At 36.2% G+C, this 26,236-nt stretch overlaps 1 protein-coding gene across 1 annotated transcript; it reads right to left on the minus strand.

The window, feature by feature from the left end:
* Positions 1-3,405: 3,405 nt before the first annotated feature.
* Positions 3,406-25,544, minus strand: slc37a1 (solute carrier family 37 member 1). Its single transcript, XM_067409080.1, has 20 exons — positions 25,402-25,544; positions 24,703-24,946; positions 21,863-21,944; positions 21,318-21,420; positions 21,152-21,230; positions 20,221-20,356; positions 19,255-19,331; positions 18,889-19,055; positions 18,716-18,768; positions 12,788-12,865; positions 12,562-12,690; positions 12,387-12,477; positions 11,412-11,474; positions 10,456-10,541; positions 10,296-10,344; positions 7,979-8,052; positions 7,772-7,850; positions 7,558-7,655; positions 5,524-5,588; positions 3,406-5,395 (listed from the first exon to the last, which is right to left on the minus strand). Exons 2-20 carry the CDS (start codon positions 24,756-24,758, stop codon positions 5,380-5,382), a joined length of 1,581 nt encoding a protein of 526 aa, XP_067265181.1. The 5' UTR covers positions 24,759-24,946; positions 25,402-25,544; the 3' UTR covers positions 3,406-5,379.
* Between the last annotated feature and the right edge of the window lie 692 nt (positions 25,545-26,236).

Consider the following 26,236-nt stretch of genomic DNA (forward strand, 5'->3'; position numbering starts at 1 on the left):
ACCCCACTTGGTTCACTCTTGGAGTACCCCTACAGGCGGTGTCACGAAGAACGGTACTTTCGACAGACGCGTCCAACTCAGGTTGGGGCGCACTGTGTGAGGGCAGTCCGGTCTTCGGCTCGTGGACTTACGAGGAAAGCCACCTTCACATCAACTGCCTCGAGATGCTGGCAGTGACACGAGCCAGGCGTATCTGACGGATCGCCACGTACTAGTCCAGTCGGACAGTATGACAGTGGTCTCCTACATAAACCGACAAGGGGGTCTTTTGTCCAGCCGCTTATGCGCTCTGGCGAGAGCCCCATCCACGAGACGCCTCTACGCCCAGAAGTGGTAGTTTTTTTTTATCTGGTGTTCCACACGCAACATAGACCCGGAGGAGTGCGATGTATCTTCTATACTAACCTTCTTCCAGGAGCGTTTAGAATTGGGGTGGGCCCCCTCCACACTCAAGGTTTACGTAGCAGCCATTGCAGTGTTTCACTCGCCCATCGCTGGACAATCAGTAGAGCGGAACGATCTGGTTATAAAGTTTTTGAGGGGCTCCAGGCGATTGCATCCTCCTCGACCCCTCACCTTTCCCCCCTGGGACCTTTCCTTGGTCCTCAGAGCTCTTAAAGGTCCTCCTTTTGAGTCACTGCGTCTAGCGGGCCTCAGGCCCTTAATGCTCAAAACCGCCCTGCTACTGGCGTTGGCCTCGATTAAGCGTGTTGGCGATTTACAAGCACTCTCCGTGAGCCCTGCACGCTCTGTCGCAATAGGCCTCGCAGCTATGCCGCGCCATCATTGGTTCAACAACTTGTCTATGAGTGAACCAATGACGATGCAGTTAGACTGCGTTATTGAAAAGGCTTCAGTAGCGGGGAAAAAGGGAGACTTTTCCCCCATACGCAGTACTCGTTCCGTATCTCAGGGAAACGAGGTTACGTTAGTAACCAAGTACGTTATAGCGTCCCATTTTTCCTTATGTCCCAATCACCCTTTATTCACCTGAGCTCTGGCTGTGGGTTGCTGAAACTTTTTGTCATAATTAACAAACGACAAAACGGACATTGGATCATTCATCACGTCAAGAATCCGTTGAATCACCATTGTAAAAACAACACACATCCATCCGCTCTGATAAGATGTCCTGTAACCTGATTCATTTCAGTTTAATAAAGGCAAAACACATCAGTCTTTTTGCAACAAAAAAGAGTGCCAAAAGTTGCGTGTAGCTGTAATCGTTTTCAAACAAAACCCGTTTAAAATAGATTTTAATCCGATTTTTTCTGTGTACTCAGTATAACTTTCCAACCTGTTAGTCCTTCCCTTTATTCTACAATTTTGTGTTTTATTGAATAAATGTTTTTCTTAACTATACCTTCAGTTACATCATCTTCCAGGAAGCGACATCATTTGTAGTTAAAAAAAAAACAAAAAACGAATTCTTTATGTCCTCAATACATTTTTTATAAAGTTTAAAAGGTATAACTGGAACAACCCTAACATAATGTGAGAACTGCCGATACACGTGATGGCAGAATAATGAATTCATGAAGGTGAGTCTGGGTTGTGGGCGGTGAGGTGGCGAAATGAACAGACGGGATTCAGCACTGGAGTCATTCAGGGGAAGCGTGTGATTCCCTGTGGCAAATCAAATGAATCATCTGTTACATTGTAATGACCCAAGCACTGAAACACACTCATTATTCTCAATTATATGCATGTATGAATTCCCACACCATGGAACACTTATCTTTTCAACATAGACTCTGTATCTGTTTTGTTTTCACTGCCTGACTGCCACCTGTCTGTGTATGTGTGCGCTGATGACGTGTCACCTGCATATGGACACTCAAAGCACTTGATGACTCACACTGACCACTTAAGATGAGACCGGTGTCTGTGCGGCTGTATAATATCTTATTATCTAGCTTCCACTCTTCTGAGAAGAGCTTCCACAAGATTTTGGAGTGTTTCTCTGTGAATTTTTGCCCATTCATTCAGAAGGGAATTTGTGAGGTTAGGCATTGATGTTGGACGACAAGGCCTGGCTCATAGTCTCCAGTTCATTCCAAAGGTGTTTGATGGGGTTGAAGTCAGGAATCAAGTTCTTTCACACCAAACTCATCCAAACCATGACTTTATGGACCTTGCTTTAGTGTTCTCAAAAGTATCGACTGCGATGCCAAGTCCCAGCTCCATGTTGGTGCTTCTTCTCTTCAGTTCACTCCAATCATTTTCTATAGGGTTCAGGTCAGGGGACTGGGACGGCCATGGCAGAAAGTGACACATTTTTGTATTGGTTTTGGATCATTGTCCTGATGGAAGATCCAACCACGGACCATTATTGGATTTCTACCAGAAGCGGTCAGGTTTTGATTTTTATCTGTTAGTATTTGATAGAATCCATGATACCATGAATATGTCTAGGACCTCCAGCAGAAAAACAGGCCCACAACATTAAAGATCCAGTAGTATATTTAACCGTGGGAACGGGGTACTTTTTATCCATGTTTGCACCAAATCCATCTGGTGGGTTTGCTGCCAAAAAGCTCTTTTTTTTTGTTTCATCTGACCATAGAAGCTGGTCCCGTTTGAGGTTCCAGTCTTGACTCACAACTGAATATGCTGGAGATTGTTTCTGGATGAGAGCAGATGATTTTTCTTGAAACCCTCCCGAACAACTTTTTGTAGTTTTTTTGTAGTGGTTTTGTAGGTGCTGTTTGATACGTTCTTTATGCTTTCTGAGACTCAAGACTCAACTAATCTCTGCAATTCTCCAGCTGAGATCTTTGGAGAGTCTTTGACCACTCAAACTCTCCTCCTCACTGCGTATTAGGACGATTTAGACACACATCCTCTTCCAAGCAGATTTGTAACATCTTCAGTTGATTGGAACTTCTTAATGATTGCCCTGATGGTCTGATTTTTGATCTAATTAAAGATCAAAAGGATAAACAATGTAGATTTATTTTTACAGCCAACTTTGATCATATTTACCAAGGGTTCCAATAATTCTGACCACCACTGTATCCTTCGCTGCCTTTGAATTTATTTGATATCCCATAATTCTGTGCGTTCCATTGATAGTTACAGTTAGTGCTCAGTTTGTGAGTAAATGTATATTTTTGACTAACATTTTCCACTTTTGAGGTTAATTCTAGTGAGAAATTACTATTGTAGTAATAAAATATTCACTTAGTTTTCACCAAAGCTCTATTTTGCTGTAGATCATTAAACCATACTCTGCCTCAATCTGCCTGAAATCAGTTTCATGAAGCGCAAACACTGCCTGCAAAGTCATTGCCTGATAGGCAGCTGACTTGCCCTAAGATTTCAGACATAGCCAGAGTGTGTGTGTCCATATAGTGTGGGTGTATTTTTGCACTGTCACAAAGAAAGAAAGACTTATTACCTTTTGTGTCCACTTTATTCAAAATGTCCTATTTGTACACACAGCAACATATACAGATAATTCCCAAATCTCTATTACTTCCACAGGATTCTGTAAAGCAGCTGACAATAACTTAAAAATGAACACTCCAAAGACATATCCCTTTACAAAAAAGCAAATACAAAAAAGGCACAATGTATTGTATCTCATTACACCAATGTTCTACCCATAAATTATACAGATACATTCAATCACCTAGAGAATGTCGTCCTATAAGGGCAAATGCACACGTGCTAAACGCATGATTATGTAAGAGGTCCAAGCTTTATAACAAACATCTACATGTGCCTCTAGCTCTGCAGAACGACACAATCCCACAGTAACCTGAACATTCAAATAGACACTTTAAATATTTATAGCTGCAGAGGCAGGTGCGGGTCCTAAAATCGCACATACAATTACAGTCAAGGAGACTCTTGATTCGCTCGCACGGATTTATATCATACAGTCTGAGCTTGATGTGAACATTTTGAACCTACCAACAGAAACGCTTTTTAAAAATCTAATACTGTATCCTACAGAGAAAACATATTAAAATGTTGATATATCTTGTATTATTAATATAGAACAACTTGAATTTTGTTTGTATATGAATGTATAGTAATCAGTGGTCAGATAAAAATAATTGCTAACCTTCCTTCATAATGACATGATTATTCATTAAGTCACAGGCCAGCAGTGAAAGTCTCTAATACCAAAAAATAAATAATGTAAAATAAATAAAAGGGAAAATAATTAGTCATATGGCTGAATCACCGAGTGGATCCCCTATATACAAACACAGGATAAGAACTTTTAATGTCACCACAGTAAGACACACACACAAAAAGAAAAAAAAAAAACTATAGAACCCATCGAGGGACATGGTGATTAACAAAAAAAAAAAAAAAAAAAAGAGATGGGTGGAAAAATTATTTTAATGTTTTTGTGTTCTCTAGCAAATGTTTTGTTTTCCCCCCCAAGAAACTTTGCATTCGCCCTCACAAAAGTTCTTTGCGAGGGAATGCAAAGTTTCTCGAGGGAAGGCAAAACTTTTGCGAACGAACGCAGAAGCATTGAAATATACTTCTTCCTCCAATCCCATATTTTTTACACCACCATGTAATTTTAGGGGATCCATTGAAAACTGTCCAAATACAAAATATTTTTCAATGACTAACAAGAATGGCTTTGGTTCATAGAAAGGCAGATGAGAATAATAATATATTATCGATTTAGCATATATATAATATATATATATACACATATACATACACACACACACACACACACACACACACACACAGATAAACTTTACGCTTTGTGGGCCGAGTTTATGAAACACGAGCAGAACAAATTTCAGTGTAAATATTTCTTAAACCATTCTTACATAAATTGTCATGGTCCAATTCAATGTGACAATTCATGCAAGAATGGGTTTATGAACTGTTTACAGGGACATTTGTTCTGCGTGTTTAATGAAGGCGCTGTGTGCCCGGCAGTGGTATAGAGGAAGAAATTTTACTGCATTTATTTAAAAAAATCCCCTTGTTAGCAACAAAGGGAGGCTACTTTTGGTTGTGCAATTGTGCATTGTTTAACTGGAGGGATATTTAGGCTTGATTTCACGTTGATTCATGTTCATTTGTTTGGGGACAGAATGCAAGCAGAGCTGCAGGTCCAGACTGCATGTCCATGATGATCTCCAGGGGAAAATATTCTATAAGAAAATTTTTCCTTAAAGTTGCTTTGCAGTCACCCTAAACTATTGATTTTTATTCTGAAAAAGGGTATAAAATGTCTCTTTGTATAGTCCATTTTCTAAAACAGAGGACTGAGCACAGGTTTTAGTCAAGTTTTGGTCCAGAGTAGGAAGTGGTCAGATAACAACTGGTGAGAGATGAACATTTGTATCCAGTGCTGCCCTTCACTCTCTCTCTCGCTCAGTTAGTGCAAAGTACTCAATGTTCCTTCAGTCTAAAATACACAGGAGGGGGAAAAATAAGACGTATTATCAAAACTGAATGATCAAAGATAGGAAGTCTCCTGTATGTTTTGGTCATTGATTTGCAACCTGTAAAGAACAAGCACAAAACAGCACTCACTCGACAGCGACTCCTGGACGGCTCCTATGAGAGCGAAGCTCCTTCATCACAAGTCTCAGCAAAAGCTGAAAAACATACAATAGCAATAGGGTTACATACATAATTAGGGATGTTAATTGTACTGTGTGTGAATTCTTTGATTAATGTATCACTTTTCTTAACCCTCTGGTGCAGGTTAAATGGTCTTGAAAAAAATAGTCACACTTGTGCTCCTCTTGGTAAAAAAATGACTGCATTAGAAATAAATCGGAAATGAATTTCTACTAGTGGGAGCGTTTGGTATTGCGCCCAAACAAAATCTTACTGAAAGCTAATTTTTTGAGATTAGCTTCAATTCAGATCAACCTCAAATTTGGAATATAACTCGCTTTGATTTTCCTCACAGTTTTAGAGTAAAACATGTTTTGGAAAATATATATTTGATATAAAAATAATAAATAAATAAATAAATATAAATATATATATATATATATATATATATATATATATATATATATATATATTATAGGCATTATTTTAGTGCCATAGTGTTTTTTAATTTTTTAATTAAAATATATATTTTTTAATTAACATAAATGTTTAAAAAAAATTATATATATATATAAAATTAAAAAATTTAAAAACACTATGGCACTAAAATAATGCCAAAATATAAAATAAAATTAAAAATATAATTTGTTAATAATACACTGTAAAGGGTCATTGAGCTTAGGAAAGGTGGTATATAAATAAAACGTATTATTATTATTATTATTAACTATAGTACATGTTGTCATTTTGACAGCCACATGAAGAGCACCAGAGGGTTGAATGTACACTGTGTTATCACACTGTATGTCAACTATTGTATAAGTGCAATGAACTGCCAAGGGTAGACTGCAAAACTTTACAGCAATAAATAAAGTTCTATTCTGTTCATGTTCCCATACAACAATTTACAGTGACCACTTCTCTGGCTCCAAAAGGCCCCCAAACTCATTAAATACACATTAAGAATAAGATATTTCTGGTACTTCTCTTGTTTTGACAAAGCTGCACATTTCCAAATGTTTTTTTATTTACAGAAAGTAGGAATTGCAATATATTAAAAGAATCCAATAAAATAATTATAATCAAATAACTTAATTTAATAAAAAATCCCTGAATGTTCTTCAGGCTTTGCATGTTTTATTATTAATGAATGTATATGACTTTCCTATTAGTTAGTGATTTGTGGGTATTTTTTCTACCCGATAATATATTTTAGAGCCTGACATAATTAGAAAATGTAGATATGAAGAGATTAAAATATGTAATATGTCAGCTTACATCACATGTTTAGCATTTAAGCTTATTTTGTGTTATTTTTAAATCAATCTCAACCATCTTGGAAGAGTCCCCCTTTGTAAGTTTGCTAAGGCCCCCTAGTGCAGTGGTTCTGAACCAGGGGTCCTAAACAAACTTCCAGGGGGGACTCTGTAAATTGTAAAATTATTTAAATTTAGTTATAACGTAATCTTAAATAAATAAAATAAAATAAAATAAAGATTAAACTGACATGTTTTTGAGTTTATTTATTTTTATGACATGCATATCAGCTTAGATAGGAGGGCCTTTGAATATGGTCTTGGACAAAGAGGGGGCCTTGGATTCAAAAACGGTGAGAACCACTGCCCTAGTGGGTCTCAAGTCCCATGGTTGAGAACCACTGGCCTAAAAGTCTTCTGAAACCATATAATAACTTTATGTGAAAAACTGACCAAAATGTAGGTCATTTGAATATGCAGACTGGAGAAAAAGATTTGGGAACAGAAGTGAGAAAACCTGTGAAAAACAACTTAAATTTTGGCCTGTTCCTCACATTTTGTGGCTTCAGAAGACTTACAAACTAATTTTAAGCAATTTTTTTGATTATTTTAGGAGCTTGATAGACATGGTCTCTATGAATAGTAGTTTCATATAGGTTCTTCGAAAATTTTGCTCTAAAAATCAGCAATGAAAAAACTATGCTTTTTACAAATTAGGCAAATGTACTTAGCTTTTATTTAGACTCACCAAAAGTGCAAAAAAGTCTGCGGTCATGAGCATGTAAAAGACCTGATCCCAGCCTTGTGCTGACAACAGCCCTGCTAGCAAAGGGCCCACAGCAGCACCTGCAGAAGATGAAAGGTGCAAGAGTGACCTCTCTCTGTCCTACATGAGACCGCTTCACAATAAATCATGAATATTGACCGAGTAGCTAGAGATATGATAGTTAAAGGGCTCTTACCAACAGATCCAGTGCCATCTATAATAGCTGTTACTGTAGAAAGAGCCCTGGCATTGCCCTTCAGACTCTTGTGTGTTCCCTATAGAATTAAACCAAGTAATCCATAAACCAATAAACCAATCCAAAAACAGCATCTGACACATGAATACACACAAGATTATGCAAGTGATAAAAAAGCATTTCCTATCTACACACACACACACTCACCAAGTCAGCAGAGACGGCTGTTGTGATGAGAGCGTACGGTCCGTTGACTAAACCACCACACACCAGCAGCATACCTGCCATATCCAATAACATTCAAACATCACACCACTAAGCCATGCAATAACACACCAGAAAATGTCATTTTACACAATAAATGGCTTTTTCATTTTGAAAAGATGCATTTAAATGACATTTCACAATTTTTATTGTCTATTTTAATATATGGGTTTACAGTTTTAAGGCATCATTACTTGAGCCTTCTGCTCAAGGTCATGAAACAAGCTGTTTGTTAGAAAGAGAATTTACTGCTGATTTTGAGAAAAAAAAAATCCACTTCAATTATCAATTGTTTACTATAAAATACCACGGTAACAAAGCTGACATTTTTAATGTTATTATAAACAAATAAAATTATATGTAAATGATGGCAAGAGGGTTGGTGCATAACCTGGAAGCATAAGTCTTTTTAATACTACATAATGTCATATATATTGTGTATTTTATTTACTTACACTACCTTTCAAAATTTTGGGGTCAGTTCCTTCTTTTAAGAAATTTATACTTATTCAGCAATGATGCCTTAAAGGTGTTATAGAGGATGTTTTCGACGACTGAGAAACCAAAGACTGTTAGTGAGTTTTTGAAATGAGTGCATGCGTAAGAACAACCCCCCCTCCTTCACAGCTCATTTCGAGGGAACGCCTCCCAAAACTCGTGCACGAATATTGGAACACGAGTGTTTACCACCAGCATTCGCTGTGTCGTGTTAGTGGATTCATTATGTCGGACTCACCGCAGGAAACTCATAATCTGCAGTTGTTACTCCTGTCTCCTGACAAAAACATTGCATGCGGCGCCTGTGGAGTGTGGAAAGTTACTGGAGCGCGCAGCTGTGCACGTCTCGCACAAGGAACGTCACGGCAGTGATTGACAAGCCAGAGGGCCAATCGTTTACGTGATGATCACACAAACGACTGGCTGTTGTTTTTAAGGATATAGATGATTTATACTATTATTATTCCTTTCAGTGCACCTAATAAATAGTCTTTTATCAGTTAGTAAAGACAGTTTCAACTAATATTGCAAAAATGTATAAAACAAAACATCCTCTATAACACCTTTAAATTGATCAGAAGTGACAGTAAAGGCATTTGTTACAAAAGATTTCTATTTCAAATAAATGCTGTACTTTCTTTTCATTCATTAAAGAATCCTGATAAAATGTATGTGTTCCACAATTTTTTTTTTTATTCAGTTTTCAATATTTATATCAGAAATGTTTATTGAGCAGCAAATCAGCATATTAGAATGATTTCTGAAGGATCATGTGACACTGAAGACTGGAGTAATGATGCTGAAAATTCATTTTTGCCATCACAGGAATAAACTATATGTTAAAATATATTACAACAGAAAAAAAGTAAATTGAAACTAGAAAGTAAAGATTGTCGGGACCAAGCGTTGTCTGAAAATTTAAGCGTTTTATAATTTTATTAGCATGTTTTATCATGTTCTTAGCATGTCTTAGCATGTGTTTAACATGTTTTAGTTCATTGTAAACATATTTTGTTGCTGGCATGATTTAGCATGCTGCTAGCATGTTTTAACATTATTTTACATTTCTAAACATAGACAGCTTAAATACTCTATACGAGTTATTATATGAACGTTTTGAAAGTCTATGAGAATTTGTGAATGTTCGGAAGTCTCAAAGTTGGATCAGTTAGCAACCCCAGTCAGAACAGTCTGAAGGTCTGACCCCAGTGTGGTGGTTATAGCTTTAAAGCTCTAGGATACTGTACAGAGATACTGTTTAGTGTCAGAAGAAGCAGCAGCAGCTTAAATAGTAGATCAATATGTTGGCTATGTCAAGCCAGCATAATAATATATCATAATATTACAGTTTTCATTGTATTTTTGATCAAATAAATGCAGCATTAGTGAACATAACATACTTCTTTCAAAAACATTTTAAACAAATTTGTCGAAATGTTTTATATCAGAAACAAAACTGTTAATCTCATTAACTCAATTCAAATAATAATAATAATAATAATGTAATTTAAAATCAAAGCAACAGGGGTCAAGGTGATACACAGAGCAACCTTTTGAGTAATGTTGCCGGGCAATGTTGCTGAGCGATGATGAGCACTTTCCCATTGAGAATGGGCAACAAATTTCTATCTAAAGTATCCAGATTTGTTGCCCATTCTCAACGGGAAAGTGCCCAAGCAACATCACTCGGCAACATAACTCAAAACGTTGCTCCGTGTATCATCACCATTAATGTGTAACACTGAGGGATTTGATATCTTACCAATAGTGGGTCCCAAGCCAAACTGACTGATCATAGAGAAGCCGTAGAGCTATTAAAAAACAAACAAACACAAACCACTGTCAATGGTGAGAGAAATGTGATAAAACAAAGAGCTTTTAAATGCACAGGCTCCCCAGCATTTGATGACAGAATGACATACTGTGGGCGCTGCCAGCAGAAGCATCACAGCACAAGTGGTGGCCCTCTTTCCCATCTTATCAGAGATCACTCCAGCCAGGATCCCTCCTATACACAAACACAAACACTTAGGGGCTGTTCATAGACAACATGTTTTTTGCATTCCTCTGTGCTGCTTTTCCATAGTTTTTCTGTGTAAACATGAGGTAGACAAATGCATTTGACTGTTGCGGGCAGATGACACGACGTTCAAAAACGTTTCTACATTTTTTTTTTATTTCACTAACCTCTGTTGTGAATAGCCAATGGCAAAAGTTTGGGGTCGGTAGTATTTTTTAAATGTGTTTGAAAGAAGACTCATGCTCACCAAGGCTTCATTTATTTGACCAGAAAAAACAGTAAACAGGAATATTGTGAAATATTATTACAATTTAAAACAAATGTTTTCTATTTGAATATATTTTAAAATGTAATTTACTCCTGTGATGGTAAAACTGAATTTTCAGCAGTCTTCAGTGTCACATGATCCTTCAGAAATCATTCTAAAATTTAAGAAAACATTCTTTTTATCATCAATGTTGAAAAAAGTTGTGGTTTCTAATATTTTTGAGGAAACCATGATACTTTTTTTTTTTTTTTTTTTTTTAGGATTCTTTGATGAATAGAAAGTTCAAAAACATTTCTTTGAAATAGAAAACTTTTGGAACATTATAAATGTCTTTACTGTCGCTTTTGATTACTTTATAAAGATATTAATATTGTTAAAAAAAAAAAATCTTACCGACCCCAAACCAGCCATGTTGTGTTTATAATCCAAAAACCAAACAAGTCAAGATGAGGAAGACCTTGTTATTTCTGTTATGGATGTTATTAGACACATCACAATTTGTCACATGAATAAAGAAAGCAATGTGATATCAACTACTAATGCCCACTCCAAATACAAAACATAAAAAAATGACTAACAACACTACATACCAACAATGCCACCCACATCAAATAGAGTTGAAAGGTCTCCAGCTTTCTTGGCATCTAGGTGAGCTGAAAAACAAAAAAATACAAACAGGAAATAGCATTATACCCCCCCTTTAACACAAGATATTTTACTTGTCTTGATAAAGGCAGTTACTAACAAGTGGCTAAATGGAACTAGAGAGATTGTCAGGGACATTAAACATCATCACACCGAACAGGTAAACAGGTAAAATGTACTCACTAGTCCACTTTCACAGCCTTGTTGTGTTTATAATCTCACTCTTGCAAACTATTAATAACTCAAACGTTCAGGGAAAATGTTTTAAATAAAGACAGAGAGTGATTGAAAGCTTTAGTGTAGTTTGATTATAGCCTATGTTTAGGCTATATCGATATAAGTATCAACATTCATAAAAGTTGTGTTCATTTGCGAAGATTATCACGATGAACAAAACGTTTAAGGATCATCCAATTTTGTTAGTCACGAAGCTGTAATGGAAATGGAAAAGTCCTGTTGGGTTTTTGTTGAGGGTGATGCTAACTTATGGGTTGACCTACAAAATTACATCACTGCAGCACTCTAACACTCCACTTTTTTTGAAAATAGGCTCATTTTCCAACTCCCCTAGAGTTAAACAGTTGAGTTTTCTGTTTTTGAATCCATTCAGCCTATCTCCGGGTCTGGCGGTACAACTGATCAGATTCAATGAACTATGCTAAGCTATACTAAAAGTGGCACCGTCAGACACGGAGATCGGCTGAATGGATTCAAAAAATGGATTCCAACTCTAGGGGAGTTGGAAAATGAGCCTATTTTCAAAAATAGTGGCATGTTCCTTTTAACCACCATCCCAAAATGTACAAATATATACACAAAACGCATCAGAACACAGGAACCCGTGCTACTAGTCTAAATCAAGAGAACCACATAAACAAATGTAACAGAACAGAAGAAGCCAGTAAGTCAACGCGAGTTACCTGCTTTAGTGATGTAGAGGGGCAGCCAGAAGAGGAAAGTATAACTGACCAACTTGGCAAACAGCAGACAAAGCGAGAACTCCACCACTCCCTGCAAACACACAGCAGGAGAAACTTCAGTGACGCTGTAAGTAACACACGCTGACTGATGGACAGACGGATGGGCTGCACTCACAGGAATGCGTAAAGCTCCCATGAAGCTGATGGCTGACGGCTCTGCCTCGCTCTTCACCACCACCACCTGCTGTACGGGAACACACACGCCAATGCTCTCCTGCCCCAGCAGAAGCTCTGTGTCCCAGCTCTAACAAACAGGAGGATCGGACAATGAAATATCACAAGTAATACTTCTAAAGGAGTGACCCAGAAAAATACACATCGAGACAATGAGGTGGACTAACCTGTGCTTTAGCTCCTGGCTTGCACTGCAAGTAAAGGTCTTTATGTCCATTAACACCATTCCAGCTTTTATGAGGCTTCTGAGAGAAAAATAATATGAGTTCAGCGTCACATTTATAAAGAGAACAACACCTAGACTAGGTGTATTCAGAATATATTCATTATATTCATTATTTTGAATTAAAATAATAACGGAAGACACATGGGTAGTTGAAGTTGCAATTTTGTTGTCCACTTAATTTTTAATCTTATTAAATGTGCCAATTAATTAATCGCAAATTAATTGCACAACAAATTTGGCTGAGAAATTGCCCCCAAAAGATCATTTAAAGTCATTATTCTGCTAAATGAGAAAAGCATCCAACAGACATTACAAAAAGTAGCTTTAAAATGAATTATATTATTTTATTCAAATTATGTAATATGAATTTATTACACAAACTTTTAGGCTACAATGGCCATGATATTTCTTTTTTCCAGATGCTGCATCTGAATTGGTATTTAGACATATTTACAGACCGTTAATTGCAGCTCAGAGATGGCATAAATGCATTTACACTGCAATTGAAATTGCATAAATAATGGTATGAGATTACATTTAAACATGAGTTTTAACTGGGGATTAAAGGGATAGTTCACCCAAACATGTTATGTTGAAGTATATGTGGTTAACACTGAGTTCCACTGTATGGAAAAAAACAAAATACTGAGACATTTCTCAGATTATCTATTTTATTTTGGGTTGAACTATCCCTTTTAAATTTATTTTTAATTAGGATGGAAATATGACATATATATAAAGAGAATATGAAGGACCAAACAGGAAATAATTGTACAAAATCTGAATATATATTTATGCTGAATATAAAGTTAGAGAGTTAGGTCTGAAAATATAAATGTAATTCAAAAAATGTAGTTATACGAGTCTAAATATAAAGATATTTATACATTTGATTATATTAGGAACTTTATCAGTATGCCTATATATATATATATATATATATATATATATATATATATATATATATATATATATATATATATATATATATATATATATATATATATATATATATATATATATATTAGTTGTAGAAAGTCAACCATCACTGCAGCCCTCACCCAGTCGGGGCTTTATGGCAGAGTAGCCCGACAGAAGCCTCTCCTCAGTGCAAGACACATGAAAGCCTGCATGGAGTTTGCTAAGATGGTGAGAAATAAGATTCTCTGGTCTGATGAGACCAAGATAGAACTTTTTGGCCTTAATTCTAAGCGGTATGTGTGGAGAAAACCAGGCACTGCTCATCACTTGTCCAATACAGTCCCAACAGTGAAGAATGGTGGTAGCAGCATCATGCTGTGGGGGTGTTTTTCAGCTGCAGGGACAGGATGACTGGTTGCAATCGAGAGAAAGCTGAATGCGGCCAAGTACAGGGATATCCTGGACGAAAACCTTCTACAGAGTGCTCAGGACCTCAGACTGGGCCGAAGGTTTACCTTCCAACAAGACAATGACCCTAAGCACACAGCTAAAATAACGAAGGAGTGGCTTCACAACAACTCCGTGACTGTTCTTGAATGGCCCAGCCAGAGCCTTGACTTAAACCCAATTGAGCATCTCTGGAGAAACCTAAAAATGGCTGTCCACCAACGTTTACCATCCAACCTGACAGAACTGGAGAGAATCTGCAAGGAGGAATGGCAGAGGATCCCCAAATCCAGGTGTGAAAAACTTGTTGCATCTTTCCCAAAAAGACTCATGGCTGTATTAGATCAAAAGGGTGTTTCTACTAAATACTGAGCAGAAAGGGTCTGAATACTTAGGACCATGTGATATTTCAGTTTTTCTTTTTTTAATAAATCTGCAAAAATGTCAACAATTCTGTGTTTTTCTGTCAATATGGGGTGCTGTGTGTACATTAATGAGGAAAAAAATTAAGTTAAATGATTTTAGCAAATGGCTGCAATATAACAAAGAGTGAAAAATTTAAGGGGGTCTGAATACTTTCCATACCCACTGTATAATATATATCCATACATATATATATATATATATATATATGAAAAATAATATTTCTACTTTTAAATATGTATTTGTCACACCCTGAAAAAAAGTGAAATCACAAAGCTGATTAAAATATCTGAAATTATGACAGAAGTAACAGAATGAAAAATGAACACATTTCCTTACACAAAGAGTTTTCACCTAAATCCCTGATGTTGAAAAAAAGGTTTGCATGTCTATTTGACAACTACCAACTTACTGCATATCAAAAAGCTAAAAATTTGCATATATTTCCATTCAGTGCATCTGTTGTTAGTATTATTGACCTAATTCCCTCCTGCAGCATGTTTTCTCTTGTTTTTATACACTCTAGAGAAAAATACTCTGGTGTAACACCTCCTAAATTGCAATTAATTAAACGCTATGAATATTTAAGAATCCTTTGGAAACAAACCAAGAGGCATTAGGGTAAACAATGACACAGAATCAAGAATTATGCATGCAAGTGTTTGAAGTTGCTCTTGAATTTGATGAATTCCTCCTCCACAGTCAAAATGAGGAAAAGAGGCGTCAATCTACATTTCCTCTTGCGGTCACCCCCTTCCTCGATCCCTAATGCCTCTGTTACTCTTGATTAGCCACTCCTGAATCAAAATCAATCTGATGAAGCGTTTCAGAAATGTGAACTCTCCGTGTTCGAAGACCACCTCACGCTCTACTGAGACTCGCAGGTGTACGCATCACAAGGCCGTTGTCATAGCGACTGCTGTAGAGCATGAATGAGTCATGTTATCTAACCAACCCTACCTCAGACTGCTGGGAAAAAACATTAACTTATGGGAAGATGACACAGACCTTGTCTGTTTGACTCTCTGTCAGGCTTTGTTCAGACCAGTAGGAAAAATCTGATTTTTGAGAGTGAAATTAAATTTTTTGTCAACTGAACCTCAACAAACATAGGTAACCTGATATTTACAAGCCTAATACAAACCATTTTTTATTTTGGAATGAGTCACCAGATATTGATTAAACAGTACAAAAAATACAGAAAAGATTCCCTCGCCTGCAAAATTACAGTGCGGAATTGTAATTCTTGAGAGACCGAATTTGAAACTCTCATTGGATTTGAGTACAGTTTGAACCAAGCCTTGAAGTACACTACTGTTCAAAAGTTTGGGGTTGGTAAGATTAAGGGTGCTTTCACATTAGCACTTTTGGTGCGCACCCGGGTTTGATTGACGTCAGAGTTCAGTACGTTTGGATGATGTGAACACGGTCTTCTGAACTCGGGTGCACACCCGCAAACCGTAACGTTACCCGAGTCCACTTAAAAAGAGTGGTCTGGGGTGTGGTTCAAGTCAACTCCGGTTCGGTTCGCTTCTGATATGAATGCAAACGTACCAAATTGCGGAAGTGAACCGCTATTAATGCCATATAATTTGATAAAAATGTGTGTTTGTGTTTCACTCACTTTCCCGACGAGCATGACTGACGTGCTGCAAACAGAGAGCTGTAGTGTAGCTTTTCTCATTTCTGCTCGCCTTTAGCATTCTACATTCACGGCAGATAGACGCAAGAGCCGTTATGAACAAAACCAACGGTTCAAAAACAAAAATGTAAAAGTGAGAAGAGCAACGTTATGCATTTTTCCGCCTTCTCCTGTGTCATCTTTACTAAGCAAAGTAGTAAACAGCTGCTGGTTTGATGACGCAAGCGAACGGCGGGTCGGACCCAAATAATATAATGTGAACACAGTCCAGTGAGGGCAGGGGGAAGGGGGAGCAATCGAACTCGGGTTCGGTCCAGGCAATCGAACCAAGTGTGAAAGCACCCTTAATGTTTTTGTAAGAAGTCTCATATGCTCACCAAGGCTACATTTATTTGTTCAAAAATATAGTAAAAATAGGAATATTGTGAAACATTAAAAATAACTGTTTTCTATTTTAATACATTTTAAAAAAATAATTTATTTCTGTGATGCAAAGCTGAATTTTCAGCATCATTCTTCAGTGTCACATGATCCTTCAGAAATCATTCTTACAGTTGTGGTCAGAATTATTGGCACCTTTGGTAAATATGATCAAAGATGACTGTAAAAATAAATCTGCATTGTTTATCCATTTGGAAAAGAGTTTAAAGTGGGAGGAGAATCACATTATGAAATAAATGTTTTTCTCCAATACATGTTGGCCACAATTATTGGCATCCCTAAAATTTTTTATGAGTAAAATATCTCTGAAGTATATTCACATTTATATTTACATTTTTTTAGCACACCAGGGTGATCATGAACATGAAATTGTCCAGCCATGACTTCCTGTTCCACAGGAGTATAAACATGAGGAAACACAAAGGCCAAATTCCCTTAATCATTCATCACAATGAGGAAAACCAAAGAATATAGTTTTGATGTGCAGAAAAAGATTGTTGAGCTTCACAAAATAGAAAGTGGCTGTAAGAAAATAGCTAAAGCACTGAAAATCCCCATTTCCCCTATCAGGGCAATAATTAAGAAGTTCCAATCAACTTAAGATGTTACATATCTGCCTGGAAGAGGACATGTGTCTAAATCATCCTAATGCACAGTGAGGAGGAGAGTTTGAGTGGCCAAAGACTCTTCAAGGATCACAGCTGGAGAATTGCAGAAATTAGTTGAGTCTCAGAAAGCAAGCAAACAGCACCTACAAAACCACAAGTTGTTCGGGAGGATTTCAAGAAAAATCCTCTGCTCTCATCCATAAGCAATCTCCAGCATATTCAGTTGTCAGACAGGACTGGAACTTCAAACAGGACTGGCTTCTGTGGTCAGATGAAACTAAAAAAAAAGAGCTTTTTGGCAGCAAACCCACCTGATGGATTTGGTGCATACAGATAAAAAGTGCCCCATGCCCACGGTTAAATATACTGCTGGATCTTTAATGTTGTGGGCCTATTTTTCTGCTGGAAGTCCTGGACATCTTGTTCAGATACATGGTATCATGGATTCTATCAAATACTAACAGATAAAAAAAATCAAAACCTGCTTCTGCTAGAAATCCAATAATGGGTCGTGGTTGGATCTTCCATCAGGACAATGATCCAAAACAAACATCAAAACAAAAATGTGTCACTGAGCACAAAATGAAGCTTCTGCCATGGCCGTCCCAGTCCCCTGACCTGAACCCTATAGAAAATGAGTGGAGAGAACTGAAGAGAAGAAGCACCAACATGGAGCTGGTATCTGAAGGATCTGGAGAGATTCTGCATTAAGGAATGGTCTCTGATCTCTTGTCAGGTGTTGTCCAAACTCATCATGCATTATAGGCGAAGACTCAGAGCTGTTATCTTGGCAAAAGGAGGTTGCAAAAAGTATTGAATAGAAGGGTGCCAATAATTGTGGCCAACGTGTTTTGGAGAAAAACATTTATTTCATAATGTGATTTTCTCCTCACTTTCAATTCTTTTCCTTCAATGAAAGGTTAGATTTTTGCTAATTTTATGAATTAAAGATCAAAAGGATAAACAATACAGATTTATTTCCACAGTGATCTTGGATCATATTTACCAAGGTTGCCAATAATTCTGACCACCACTGTATATGCTGATTTGATGCTCAAGAAACATTTATTAATATTATCAATGTTGAAAACGGTTGTGCTGCTTCATATTGTGGTGTAAAATCATGTTTTTTTTGTTTTTTTTTCAGGATTCTTTGATGAATAGAAAGTTCCAAAGAACAGCATGTATCTGAAATCGAAATTTCCTGTAACATGATAGATGTCTGTACTGTCATTTTTGATCAGTTTAATGCATCCCTGCTGAATACAAGTGTTTATTTTTATAAAAAAAATAAATAAAAATAATACTGACCCCAAACTTCACAATGGCTATACATTCACAAAGAGCAATATGACTGGAAATGTAACTAAATAAACAGTGAACTAACCTGATTGCTTTGAGCTGAGCTCTGGGCACTGGCAGTCTTCAGATCATTAGGGTCTGGAGATAAAGCAGCGTTCGCATCAAAAACCCATCAACCATCTCGAACAGTGCTTTGTGCCAAATTTGCACCCAGACACACATGCACAAATAAATAAGCCAGAGGTCATATTCACTTACGCTCTATTAGAAAGAAGAAGCAGATGACCCCCATGACAGCGATGATAACTCCAGGGACGATGAAGGACAGACCCCAGTTAGAGGAGACATAATATCCAGCAATCAAAGAACCCAGAATGTTGCCCACCGATGTGTGAGAGTTCCACAGACCCATGATGAGGCCTCTCCTGATACCACAACAAAACCAAACACATTACATAACATTTATTTCTGTGGAAATACGAGATGTGTTGCAATTTAGAGTGTGTAAAGAGGATAAGCATTCCTTCATCTCGAGGTGTCTGAGAAATGACAACACTGCATGCTCATATTTAGACAGATTTATTGAGTTTTTTAAATGTTAGTGGAAAAAGTAATGCCTCTTACCTGCCCTTGCCAAACCAGTTACCAATGCAAGTCACGACACTTGGCCAACCAGTGGTCTGAACCAATCCATTGGCCACCTACAGACCAAAAAATAGGAGAGAATGCTGAATAAAAACTGAACGAAACCGTACATAAACAATTAAAGAAATAGAAAGTGTCATTTTGTTGCTTACGTGCTCCAAGTCTGGGGTCAGATTTGTTTTGCTTTTTCAAAGAAATTAATACTTTTATTCAGCAAGGATGCATTCATTTGATCAAAAGTGACAGTAAAGACATTTATAATGTTATAAATATTTCTATTTCAAACAAATGATGTTCGTTTGAACTTTCTATTCATCAAAGAATCCTGAAAAAAATGATCACAGTTCCACAAATATATCAAGTAGTTGTTTTCAACACTTTCAACAAATGTTTTTTTTTTTTTTTTTTGAGTAGCAAATCAGAATATTAGAATGATTTTGAAGAATCATGTGACTGAAGACTGAAGTAATGATGCAGAAAATTCAGCTTTGACATCACAGGAATAAATCATATTTTAAAATTATTAAAATATAAAACAGTTATTTTACATTTTAATAATATTTTACAATATTGCTGTTTTTACTGTATTTTTGATCAAATAAATGTAGTGTTGGTGAGCTTAAGAGACTTCTCCAAAAATTATTCATACATTTTTGATACATTTTTTTCTAGTAGGTGCAGGACACTAAAGTTAATTTATGTAAGTGAGGATAGCAAAATAAAGTAAACATATTATACCCTTACAGTGGACTACCAGTAAAATTGATAAAAATTTGTAACCAAAAATTATTCAGACACTTTGACCTGACCATGTTTTGCTTAAGTGTTATCTGACATAAAGATTATTTTTTTCTGACACAGTTTAACTCTGAGTTCTTGTCAATTTTTATTACCATTTTTTAAACTATAGTGAATAAACTGTATTAATGAATGTATGATACCCACCTGAACAAATATATAGAAGCCAAGGCTATGGATGTCATAGATGTATCCCAGTCCAAACAGACAGGTGAAAAGTCCACTGGTCAACATGCCCACAGTCAGGTACAGACGAATGGGCAAACGCTCTCCAATTATTCCACTGAAAAGATTGTATTAAGTGTCATTGCAGACAGAATGTTAGCAGCAAACAATAAACATATCACTGTTGTCAGATGAGTTCAATTGCTCAAGATACTGTAAGACCAATGTCATTAGAATTGTTAAGAGCATTAGGTCAGGTGTTTCAAATAATAGTAGATTCGCAAAAGCAGTGATCAAGTTGATAATCTCATTCTGGTGAATCAGTTCAAACTGCATTAGTAAATCCATTCAAAACTTTGATTTAATAATGCGTTCTTATGTATTAAAATATTTTAATAAAAATATACATTGATAAATATAGCTGTTTATTACCAAGTCATGATATCGGTGCACTCAAATGAACATGATCAAATATAATTCTTCCTTAAAGGTGCAGTAAGCAATTTTTGAGAAACAGAAATGTGGTTATATAAACTGTTGTTGTATGGAAAAGAGATTCTTCAGTTACAATTTATTTTGAAATCTCCTGACAGAAATCTTTCAGGTTTCATTAAAATACCTTTATTTGTTTTCCGAAGTTGAACAAAAGTCTTATGAGTTTGGAACGACATGAATTCCAAACTCATTTATGTCATGTATGTGTGCTTAGTTGGGGACACTTAATATTCAGCAATATTTTTGACTTGACTGTACCAACAATATTGGATGAGAACTGAACTGTGCTGGATGATGACATCCCTGTGAGCTGCTTTATAGATGAAAAAAAACATTCCATAATGAAGGGGGAAAACACCCTTTTTAGCCATTTTAGAGCAAATACATAAATATTTGAGTGTTTTGTATCTGTTCTTACCTGAGATACATGCCTATGGCATAAGCACACAGGAAAGAGTAATCCATCGCTCCAAGCAACTGCTTATAATTGTTTCTGTCTATAGGAATAGAAACACAGAGATGCCAAACATTTAAAGCACTGACTGAAAATGATACTGCTTATATATAATCTAATATAATCTTACCGAATGGTTTCCAGCTGCAGTCTAGTTCTGGGTGAAGTCTAGGCTGCTGGTTGCTCTCTGTAGGAACCTCCATGACGTGAGAGCAGTTCTTATGCAGCTCACTCTATACAGACACATACACAACACGACATGAACTCATCTCTGACAGTGCATTCAGACACAGGACATGACAGCATATTAAGGCTGAATACAGAAAGTTCAACACGGTTAGATGGCTGCGTGCCATACACTTCTGGATTACATTCAGATAAATCAGTTAATATGTGACAGAAAAGCCCTTTGAGTTCCAATAAGCACAAAGACTGCGGATAACAGCTTGTACAAATTTTGATCATCCATCTCTGAGAAATATAATGTTGTCTGAATGTTATCTTATGCTGAGATGATAAAAGATGGGAAATGGAAAAAAAAATTCTTATTCTTGTTCTTATTCCAGTTCTGTTCATTTTATACACTATAGTTGTATATGATTGTACATGCAGATGTGTCATGTTTCCTCCAGCATGTGTTCTTTTTTAAAGGGTTTGTTCAACGTGTCGTGCTACCTTGACAATGCTGATGGGCTTCCTGGATAGATGGAAGCTTGTGTAGAGCAGGAAAGTGAGAGCAAACGTGAAGGCCTTGTACCTGAATATAGCAAACACAGCAAAGGTCAATAAGGAGAAGGAAACGGACATTTTACAGTGACATTTCCTCTTGTTGTGCTCTGGAAGAGCATTGATGATTTAAGGGATAGTTCACCCAAAAATGAAAATTCTGTCATCATTTACTCACCCTCAAACTTGTTCCAAACCTGTATGAATTTCTTTCTTCTGTTAAGAAGAAATTTTGAAGAATGTCGATGGGCTCCATTGACTTCCAAAGTATTTATTTTTTCCATAACTATGAAAGTCAATGGGGTCCATCAACATATTCTTCAAAATATCTTTTGTGTTCAGCAGAAGAAAGAAATTCATACAGGTTTGAAACAACTTGAGGGTGAGTAAATGATTACAGAATTTTCATTTTTGGGTGAACTGTCCCTTTCGAAGACTGGCTGCATCCCAAAACAAGCACAAATACGAATACAGATCGCATGCAGCTGGCATTAAATTGTGTGAGTGGCTAATGACATTCCCACCCACTGTTCAGGTACGCAAACAACTTTGTTAAACTAGCAAACAAATCAGAAGTTAAAGGGAGACCGTCTTGCTGTTGCTTAATGTCAAACTAAGAAGGGCAAAGCAACTAAGGCTTTTATCAGATGGAACTACATTACTATTTCACAGTCTTGCTTCGATCAGGTTTAGACACTTACAGCAGCTGAAGTCTTTTATTTATTGATCTGTTTATCACGAAAAGCTACTGTATGGATTCAGAAGAATTGAAATATAGTGCTTTTATATTGCTTTTTGGTCAGTTTTGGAGCTTAACAGATTTGGTTATATAAACTGGTGTATGGAAAAAAGATTCTTCAGTTACAATTTATTTTGATAGTCTGCTTTAGACATTCATTCTACTATAAGTAACTATATGTCAACTAACTCTCATTATTGTGCAACTGGGTCATTGAAAAATAAGGTTTTTAAAAGTATAAAAAAAACATAATGGAAATTTAATTATTTTTGAAGTTTTATTAAGTGTTAACAATGAGATTATGTGGTTTTTATAATCAATTAACACTGCTTTTGTCACTTTTACGAGATGGACCAAAAAAGTAATTTGGTTTAACCAAAATTTCGGTTTTACCGAATGACAATATTTTCAAACAACGCTAACAGGCTGATATCTAGCTAGCTAGCAAAAGGACAATCAAACATTTTATATTTGGTACAAGTTTTTAAAATATTACAACATTTTCCATGTTTTATAGCGGTTGTACCGAATGACATGATGTTTCGGGACATGCGTATGAGCAAGTGAAAACATGAGTTTTTCCAAATAGTTAAGAGAGAGTTAGTTACTTTGCTTCACGACCATGTGGCCCTTTGCAGGTGTGCGAATGATGTCACATCATGTCACATGATATTGACCACATGACTTGATCCAAAATTGTCCCTTTGTATTGGTTACTCTGAATGACGTCAATTAAATAATTTTTTTCCAGACATTCTTTCTCATAACAAACAACGACTTCTACACATAATTTTAACAACATTTTGCACTATGTTGATATATGATATAAAATGCCAGAATAAAAAAAATATATACATTTATTAAATTTTAAGATATTTTAATCACAAATGAAATGGCTGTATTGGCCTTTGGATGGTTAAACCGAATGACTTTTGATACTTCAAAATCTTTAAAATACCTCTATATATAGCAAAATATAATGTTTAACATGTAATGTTAATACACCAGTCTATCTATACCAAAATTTGCTTTTTTTATTTTTTTTTTAACCTTAAAATGTACTAATAATTACCACGATAAAACAAAAACAGGAAGAAATAGAACTATTTATATAAAATGCAATCATATGTGATGTGCCATGCAGGGAGTTTTGGGAAAATCCTTTTACTTTGTCACTGTAAATTATGTGATTTTTCTTGCATAAAACTTACTGTTAACCAATTAACAGGTTTTTACTGTAGCATTTTTACAGTATTTTTTAAAAATTACAAACATGTTTTAGTCTGTCTGGTTTGAATTAAATTTCCTGTAATTCTGCTTGTTAATGAACCGGGCAGCCCTCTTTCCCTATAAGATTAATATAATCTCTATCTTCTTTAAGAGGTTCAAAAACAGTACACAGGAATTTAAACACGCCTAGTGTAGCCTGTGTGTTCCTTTTATAGAACTCACTAAACCGGATTTTTCACAATCAATCCTGAAATGGTGTTGACGCAGGTATGCAGTGGAACAACACAGATAAGACATGATCAAATACCGGCATGTACATATATTTTAATAAAATACAGGATACATTAAAGTTCTTTTCTATCTATTGTATTCTCCAGCACATATCAGCTATATTAATGCCTTAAACTTAAATACTTTTATTTACAGATGAAATCAGTCAAATTTGCCAAAATATTTAAAATCAAATTTGACTATTCTTATTTATTATAAATGATTATTGTGATGATTATCGACATCTCTTCTCCCGTGAGGGCGGGACAACCTGTCACTCACACGAGATCCACCAATAGCAAACCACAACCATCCAATCAATTGTCAATGAACAAAATCAAGTCCCACCAAACATTTTCTTGTTCGAGAAGCCGTTCCACTCGGATATACGTCACATATAGGGGAAGAAAAGCCTATCGCAACTTACATTTCATGTGTAATATATAAACATGCAAAGACTGGAACATGTGTACTATTATAATGAAAAACTGGTCCTGTTGATCATCAATCCAAACACACATGCAAATATTGATAAAAGAGACAGACTCACCACTGGTCCCTATTGAAGGATGCCAGGAAGCGGATGCCAGGTGGGACTGGTGCCATGCTTGTGTATGTGTGTGTGTGTGTGTGTATGAGTGTAATACAGATGCTTAGTAAATCTCATAAAGATGTTAGGCAGGAAGCCTGTAGATATATGGTCACAAGATCCATCTCTGAGCAAGAGGACCTTGTGATGTGATCAGAAAGACACAAGATCCCATTATGAAGAGTCGCGTCTGTTGCTTTATATCCTAAAAAAAAAAAAAAAAAAAAAAAAAGAAGAAGAAGAAAGAATGAAAGACTGAAAAAGGAGTAGATTTCCTGAAAGGAAAGTGAACAAACTATCACTTCGTAAATCAATAATTCACAGCACATTATCAGCCCTTTTATCATCTTTTAGGAAATGACAGTGTCTGAACTGTCAAAGCTCATAAACGAAGCGGTTGCTACTGCACAACCAGAACCAAAGTCTATGGGAGAAAAGTCTGATACTGTGCTAAAGTAGAACTATAACAAGGTCAATAACATTCAAATAAGAGTCTGAATAAATGTACTATCATTATAATGTCGTGTGGTCCCTCTCGTTCTCTATGGCTCGTACACTTTTATTGAGCGGATGTGATGGATAACATGCCGAGAGACCATTTGTCATAGAGATAAAAGCGCTTATAATTGATTTAATTTAAAACAGCCCCGGAGGTCTTACCGCATCAACCGACTCTCCGTTCAGCGGTGCCTTTAGCGACCGTTTCTTTCACTTCCTCATTCAGTCCGGTGCGGTGATGACGCCAACAAGATCAGCGTGAAAAACGCAACGAGAGACGGTCTACGTCACGACTTCGGGAGCTGAAATATTTCAAAATAAAAGACGCTATCCATGCAGTACAAGTCAAACAATTAAAGGTGTTATATGTAATATTTTTGCAATAAAATCCAAAAACCACTAGGCCAGTGTTATATATTTTGTTCACTTGAGTATGTACAATATCCCATATGTTTCCAACTATTTGTAAATCATGAGAAAACTGCAATTTTAACCCAGGCTCCGGGACGTGTGAGGAGTCGCCTGTCAATTGCGTCATACCCCCGTTACCCTCGGTTTCCGGTTTTATTTTGTAGAAACCATGGAAACACTAAAGGCGCTTTAATATAATACACGTTTTAATAGACAAGGGAAAAACTGTTTTGATATATTTATAGACAGAAAACTACTTGTTATATAGCTCAACACGTTTAGTCTTATTGTTTACATCTAATTTTCTTGATTTGTTTGCGAGTACCATGCCTCAGCGAAAAACACTATTTTGTCAAGTAGCTAACATAGCATAATGCAGCTTTATTTTTAGTAACAGTAATACAGCATTTTCTCCATCATACGCTTTAAAAATGAATTGCATGCCATTTATCAACACAATTTAATATGATATTCTAAAATCGATTTAACTTACTGCAGTGTGCAACAGTGTCTCACAGAAGCCGCCGAGCAGAGTAACGTTATAACATCATTTTCAACACTATCAAATGTATCTAATATGATAAAC

The sequence above is a fragment of the Chanodichthys erythropterus genome, chromosome 14 (assembly GCF_024489055.1).
Source record: "Chanodichthys erythropterus isolate Z2021 chromosome 14, ASM2448905v1, whole genome shotgun sequence".
In the NCBI taxonomy this organism is placed as follows: domain Eukaryota; kingdom Metazoa; phylum Chordata; class Actinopteri; order Cypriniformes; family Xenocyprididae; genus Chanodichthys; species Chanodichthys erythropterus.

Coding starts and splice junctions, on each gene's coding strand:
- slc37a1 (XM_067409080.1), bottom strand. CDS start 24,758: ATGGCACCAGTCCCACCTGGCATCCGCTTCCTGGCATCCTTCAATAGG. Junction 19,056..19,254: donor AACTGGTTTGGCAAGGGCAG/GTAAGAGGCATT, acceptor TTGTGGTATCAG/GAGAGGCCTCATCATGGGTC. Junction 12,866..18,715: donor GCTCAGCTCAAAGCAATCAG/GTTAGTTCACTG, acceptor TTTTTCTCTCAG/AAGCCTCATAAAAGCTGGAA.